This window comes from Raphanus sativus, unplaced genomic scaffold (assembly GCF_000801105.2).
Source record: "Raphanus sativus cultivar WK10039 unplaced genomic scaffold, ASM80110v3 Scaffold0320, whole genome shotgun sequence".
NCBI lineage: Eukaryota > Viridiplantae > Streptophyta > Magnoliopsida > Brassicales > Brassicaceae > Raphanus > Raphanus sativus.
The window spans coordinates 5,220-12,665 of record NW_026615640.1 but is presented as its reverse complement, the minus strand read 5'-3'; the positions used below and the strand labels follow the sequence as shown (position 1 = coordinate 12,665).

Below are 7,446 nucleotides of genomic sequence, written 5' to 3'. Positions count from 1 at the left end.
AAAAGGCTATTGAAATTACAACTATCTCCTTGTGAACAAACAAAAAAACGGATTTTTTTACGTTTCTATCCCTCGCAAGTCGTCTGTAAACAGACGACTTGAAAATAAGTCGTCCAGACGACTTTAATTTAAGTCGTCTGGACAGTTATTCTTAAACATAATTAAAATTTTGTAAAAAATATTTTGATAAGTGAAAAATTGGAATTATGTAATTAACATATGTCTTAAGAGATATAAATTAATATATAACAAATTTCAATTGTTTTCAGCCCAGATGAGTGAAAGTAGTGAGTCATGATATTCTTTAGTTTATGTTTCATCAACATATGTTGTAGTATTGTATGTGTTCTTAGGGTTAGATTTTGGAAAGCATTAAAAACCGTTTTTGAAATTTTTTAAAATTACCTAGGCGTGTTCATTTCTGTGTATAGTAAACACAATTGAAGTATAATTTGATTTTATATAACGTGTGGTTAGTAAGTTAATTTAGTCATTTTAGTTTAGGGGTTCATTTAGGGTATTGGACGACTTAATATTTAGTCTTCTGTTCCCAGACGACTAAATATTAGGTCGTCTGATGTACATTATCAGCCAGAATAAGTCGTCTAAAACCGGACCAAACCTTAAAGTTTACCAATGTACTTTTAAAGCTAACCGGATTATTTACCCAATATATAAGGTGATTTTTTTTTTTTTTCATTTTCCGCGAACAGAAACCCTAACAGTTCTCTCTCACCGGCGATATCAAAGGCGATTTGAATTCCCACTATTTCCGAACAACCATCGTTCTCAACGTCGGCTATCTATCTCACTTCATTCTCACCGTTGTCGCCGCAGCTTCTTCTAACCCTAGCGCCGCCGATTCCTCCTTCAATAGCATTTGTCTTAGCATATGTCTTTTCAATTTCTTCAAAACAAATATTATCATCATCTTCCTCGTCCTCATCTAGAACCTTTCCATAAAGACTGTAATCCCCACCATTCTGATCCGTTTCACCAACAATAGTGTTATCAGCATCCTCCTCCCCATTTTCCTCCTCCCCATTTTCCTCCTCCCCATCTTGATTTTCATCTTCAACAGACTCATTATCACCAACATCTTCAAAACATTCATCAGCCTCATCATTATCACCAACATCTTCTTCCCATTCACCAGCTTCATCATTATCACCAACATCTTCTTTCCATTCACCAGCTTCTTCTCTTTTCTCTGAAACAGTTTCCACCTTGCTGCGGCTTGATACACAAAGACATACTCTATGCGTTTTGAGTATCTCGAGCAAGTTTCGAACTTGTCTATCACTTGTAACATGAATGAGAGGACTGCCTGGAGTCATCATCATTTCTGCTGGTAATGAGTAGCTAATCTCCACAGTCACTGATCTCATGTCCAGGTTATAATCTTCTTGAGCCATTGCAACAAGTTCAGCATGTGTTGAATCTTCATTCAATAAAAACAATCTTGCTCCTTTGAGATCATCAACCACAAAATTCCAACGGAAATCTCTCAACAACCATTCTCCATACACTGCATGTAACTTAAAAATCATCTGCAAATATTCAAAATAAAACACATTAGTAAACATAGAGAAAATGAAGAAGTTCAATAAACATTATCGCAGACGACTTAGATTTAAGTCGTCCAGAAGACTTAAAGGTAAGTCGTCTAAAGAGGTCACTTTTGCAATTGAAAATTAAAAAGGACGACTTAATTCTAAGTCGTCCGGCTTTGTTTGTTAAAAAAAAAATTTCAGACGACTTATATATAAGTCGTCTACGAAAAACGGGCTAGTTTTGCATTTGACCGAATCGTGTCAGATCTTTGACTATTTCTGGACGACTTATAATTCAGTCGTCTCTGGAAAGTAAAAATTTTAATATTTTATTCAAACTAGACGACTTACACGTAAGTCGTCCTAGGTTAGTTTTGTAATTGAAAAATAAAACTTGAAATTTAACTTTCTCCAGACGACTTAACTAAAAGTCGTCCAGCTAGACGACTTAATTTAAGGTCGTCCGGGATAAGCAAGGTTTGGACGATTTAATTGGGAAAAATTCTGGACGACTTTGCTTTCCCCGGACGACTTTAAATTAAGTCTTCTGACGGGACGACTTTATATTATGTCGTCTGGTAAAAGTTAAATTATGAAGTTTTATTTTTCAACTACAAAAACTAACCTAAGACGACTTACACGTAAGTCGTCTAGTTTAATAAAATATTGAAATTTTAACTTTCCGAGAGACGACTGAATTATAAGTCGTCCAGAAATAGTCAAAGATCTGACACTATTCGGTCAAATGCAAAACTAGCCTGTTTCTCGTAGACGACTTATATATAAGTCGTCTGGACTGTTTTTTTCAACAAACAAAGCTGGACGACTTAGGTTAAGTCGTCCGTTTGACCAGAAGACTCATCAGTAAGTCTTCTACATACAGATGACTTACTTGTAAGTCTTCTACGCGAACAGATTTTGAAAAAAATTCAAATTCGTACCTTAAACTAGGTGAGATGACTTCGTTTGCACACAGGGTCTTCTCCAACCACCCAGAACCTCAAACGAAAGCAACCGTAAGTCAAAACGAAAGAAATATGGCTCTGTCAACCATCGACCATATTTTGAATCAAAAGCTTCAGTTTTTTGGATGAATATGGAGAGAAAGTGAAAGAAATGTTGTTTTTAGTTCATAACAATTGAAACAGAGAGAGTGTAAAGAGATTTACGTGCATTAAAGGGCATTAAAAGCTCCAAACAGTTCGTACAAGGTTGTTCCCACTATTCATGGCAGTGGCAATATTGTAAATACTTGAAGAAAATGAGGTTGAGACAGTAAAGAAGCCATTTTCGAAAAACAAAAAAAAAGGGTTAATGGCATTTTCGTAAATAAAATGCAGATGTGGGGTTAAAAACTCAAAAAAAAAAATGAGTCAAAAGAAAAGGTTAGTTTTCTGTTTGAATTCAAGTTTTGAGTCACTTTTGCAATAAGCCCTACTTTATATTTATATTACCTACTATTTATTTTCTTTTAAAATCAAATATTGAAAAAGACATTGAGTTACTTTTTTTATAAAACTCGAAATTAATATGAGACATCAGATACAAAAACTTCCAATTAAACATTTCAAACTTCAAATGTTTAAGTAAATGTTAATTAACTGATTTAATAAAAAGTTTCTATTTAAAAGTTATCTCCTCGTTTTAAAAGTTGAGGTCAAAATCTAAGAGCATCATTACTTATGAGATACTATCTAGAATATTTTACAGATAAAATATTAATAGTTTTATTAGTATTTTATTAGAACTTACAAAAATAAACTAAAAACAAAAAGATAATAGATTTTAGATGGACATTCTACGTCTTACACGAACACTTAGATGAATCGTAAACATTAGTATTAAAAAATACAATATTAATATTTATTAATGTTATTTTTATATTAATTGCTATGTATTTTATTTTATGTATTTATGTAGCTGTAGCTATTAGTTTAACTGCTTGCAAAATAGTTTTTACATTTATAAATTTATCATTTTTATACATTTAAACAAATTTTTAATTTTGATAATTTAAAACTGTGTGGACTTGTATTAGTTAGGCAATAAAAAAAACCGGACATGAATTCAAATAAACTAAACAATTGGTATTACAGTTAGGTGGATGAAAATCTACAATAAATAAATCAAAATACCCTTCAAATATTTTTTTTGTAAAAGAAAAACATATTTGAAGGGTATTTGATTTATTTATTGTAGAAGAGATATACCCTTCAAATATGAATAAGAGATACAGCCACCTCGAAAAAAAAACATTTCAAAATACCCTTCAAATATGAATAGAGATATATAACATAAATCAGTCAAAAAATTTAAATTTCAGTTGTGCCACCTCGAAATAACCTTACAATTAAGGAAAGTAGGTCAGTTTCAAAAAAAAAAAAAAATTAAGGATAGTAGGTACTGAGATAATTCGTTGGAGAAACTGACACTAAGGTAAATCATACTTTTATGCATTAATACTATTTGAAGTAAATTTTATATTCAGCTTTCTAAATGTAATATATGTATATTAATTTTATTTTTATATTTAATATCAAAATATATATTATATATATATTTGTCTAGCCGAGTGTCTTTTAGAACTTTTTTTTTTACTGAGACGAAAAGTCGTTTATTACTCGTTTAAATCTTTATTGTTAATCCATTTTGTTGGTCATGTCTTATTTTGTATTATTATAGGAAGTAAGACAAGTATATATATAGAGTGTTCTGAGATGCAAGAGCATAGCATTAGAAAAGCTTTTAAAGAAACAATGTCCAGCAACGTCGTTAGTGGGGTCGAAATGGATGGTTCGAATGAAAGAAAAGTTTTCGACGATAAGAAAATGGGCGTAAAAGCCCTGGCGGATGCAGGAATCAAAGAGCTCCCAGCCATGTTCCGTGCACCTCCGAGTATTTTAGAAAGCCTGAAAGCAGCACGAGCTTCTCAGGATGCGAACCTCTTCCCGACCATTGATCTGAAAGGAGTGAGCCTGCACTACAAGGATCAAGATTTGATGACGCGGCGGAACGTGGTGGAGCAGATCAGAGATGCGTCTGCGAAATGGGGTTTCTTCCGAGTGACCAATCACGGGTTCTCGAAGGATTTGCAGGAGAGGATGCTTGAAGGGCTTCGTCGGTTTCACGCGCAAGATCCATCAGTTAAGAGACAGTACTACACACGTGATCACACTCGGAACTTTCTTTACTACACCAACGTCGATCTCTTCACCTCTGATTCCGCCAGTTGGAGAGACACAACTATTTGTTACACAGCCCCGGATCGTCCCCGACCTGAGGATCTGCCCGCCGTTTTGGGGTAAGGTTTCACTAGTGTCTGGTTTTTAACACGGTCTGTCCGTTGTTACGTGACAGTTTGATTAATTAATCATGCATGGATATTATAGTTTTATTGGATTTACAAATGATTTAGATGTGTTAGTGAATACTAAATAGCTATTGCTTAGTTACAATAGCTAGGAATGAAAACTAAAGGTGATGCTAACTAAGCATGGAAAACATTTGATGTGGCATGCAGGGAGGTTATATTGGAGTACTCAAAGGAAATGACGAGTTTAGGTGAATTGATCTTTGAGCTTCTATCAGAGGCTTTGGGATTAGACACTAATTATTTCAAGGATTTGGATTGCGTCAAGTCTCAGATGATGTTGGGCCAATATTATCCACCTTGCCCTCAGCCTGACCTTACTTTAGGCTTAAGCAAGCACAGTGATTTTTCTTTTCTCACTGTTCTTCTTCAAGACAATATAGGAGGGCTTCAAGTTCTCCATGACGATGCCTGGTTTGATGTTCCTCCTGTCCCTGGATGTTTTGTCGTTAACATTGGAGATCTTCTACAGGTTAAGATCATAAACTGCTGTGGCTTGTAATTAACGGTTTTAAACATAAAATATATATGAAGCTCTTTTGTTGTTGTTGTGTGCAGTTCATAACCAATGACATGTTCATAAGCGCGGAGCATAGGGTGCTAGCGCATACTGCTTCTGTACCGAGGGTTTCAGTGCCATATTTCTTCACCACGTTCAAGAAGGTGAATCCTCGTGTATATGGACCCATCAAAGAGCTCCTCTCAGAAGATAACCCTCGCAAGTATAGAGACTGTTCCATGACCGAGATCTCAGAGATCTTCAGTTCAAATGAGATCACCATTCCTAGGTTACACCAGCTCAGGATCTGAAACATCAATCATTGCTATAATCTCTCCAACTCTATGTTATGTTTGGTCTTCTTAGTTCCTCTTAAAATATCTGCCGCAATAACTACTTCCTCTTCTTCTCTCGAACTGTGTTTGAAAGATATCTGAAAATCTTCGAATAAGGTGTTATTTTGTAATTGAGTTCTTTAGTTATTAAGTAAGTTATCATGTTGTATCAAAAGTTGTGTGTAAGAGTCGTGACTTTAGATTGGAGAATTGTGTCTCTTATTCCAAAAGTCACACTGTTTAGCCAAGTATTGTCAAACCTAAATAAGTTTATGTATGTTGCTTTAATAATAATATAATAAGTTTCAGTAATACTCTGTTTTAACTTTCTAGAAACAGAGATCACAAACGTAATCTGTAGTCTTTATATCTCACAAGTAAAACTTTTGTTCAAGAAGAAACAATTTCTTCTAACATAAGGTGCACTGTAAAAACTAAAATTTCATCTTCACGCCATTGTGTAATACAATATTAATGTACACTTATATTTATAGTATAACATTATCCAGTGCCGTCCCTAAGTTTTGAGTGGCCTACAACACATTTCAGAACATTTGGCCTTTTATATAAATACAAGATGATAAAATCTCCTAGACTATATTTGAGAAGTGATTTTGCCACATGTCTTCTCTACAATCATTCTCACAAAAATAATATGACATGGCTACTAAAATTGATGACATGTCTTATAGATTAATATGACATGGACAATTATATTTAATGTTAATTTATATTTTTGGTAAATTTTTTAAAATATGGTAATAACTCATATGTTACATTTATTGTCGATTTATATTTTTGGACTTTTTTTAAATATGGTAATAATTCATAAATCATCATTAAAATAAATATATTTAATTATGACATTTCAGATTTCAAATATCATTTAAATTAAAAATATTTCAAAAATATATACATATTTTTAGAAAATTATAAAATTAAAACATAAAATCAAATTACATAGTAAAATCATTAGTTTCTTATACATATCTACAGATTTTATAAATATTTTTTAATTTTAGTTTTTGACAATTATGAAATTTTGCATCCTATAGACTATATTTGAGAAGTGATTTTGTCACATGTATTCTCTACAATCATTTTCACAAATAATATGACATGAGTACTAAAATTGATGATATGTCTTATAGATTAATATGACATGGAAAATTATATTTAATGTTAATTTATATTTTTGGTAAATTTTTAAAATATGGTAATAACTCATATTACATTTATTGTTGATTTATATTTTTGGACTTTTTTAAAAATATGGTAATAACTCATAAATCATCATTAAAATAAATATATTCAATTATGGCATTTCAAGTTTTTGAAATATAATTTAAATTAAAAATATTTCAAAAATATATACATATTTTAGAAAATTAAAAATTAAATTATAAAATCAAATTAAGTCGTAAACTCATTAGTTTCTTATATACATCTACAGATTTTATAGATATTTTTTAATTTTACATATTTATTTATATATTTAATTAAAATAAATAGATAGAAAATCTACCTAAGATTATAATTTTAAATATATACATGCCCATTCTTAAATATAATTCAAAATAAACAAAATTTTTTTATCTTAATTTAATTTTCAGTTAAATCAAATTTATATTAAAATATTGATAAGAAAATAAAATTAATAAATATAAAAAAATTAAATATAATTTATAT

At 31.5% G+C, this 7,446-nt stretch overlaps 1 protein-coding gene across 1 annotated transcript; it reads left to right on the top strand.

The window, feature by feature from the left end:
• The first annotated feature begins 4,270 nt into the window (after window positions 1-4,270).
• Window positions 4,271-6,069, top strand: LOC108853810 (1-aminocyclopropane-1-carboxylate oxidase homolog 4). The gene is made up of 3 exons (XM_018627257.2): window positions 4,271-4,854; window positions 5,074-5,395; window positions 5,482-6,069. Exons 1-3 carry the CDS (start codon window positions 4,271-4,273, stop codon window positions 5,731-5,733), a joined length of 1,158 nt encoding a protein of 385 aa, XP_018482759.2. The 3' UTR covers window positions 5,734-6,069.
• Window positions 6,070-7,446: the final 1,377 nt, after the last annotated feature.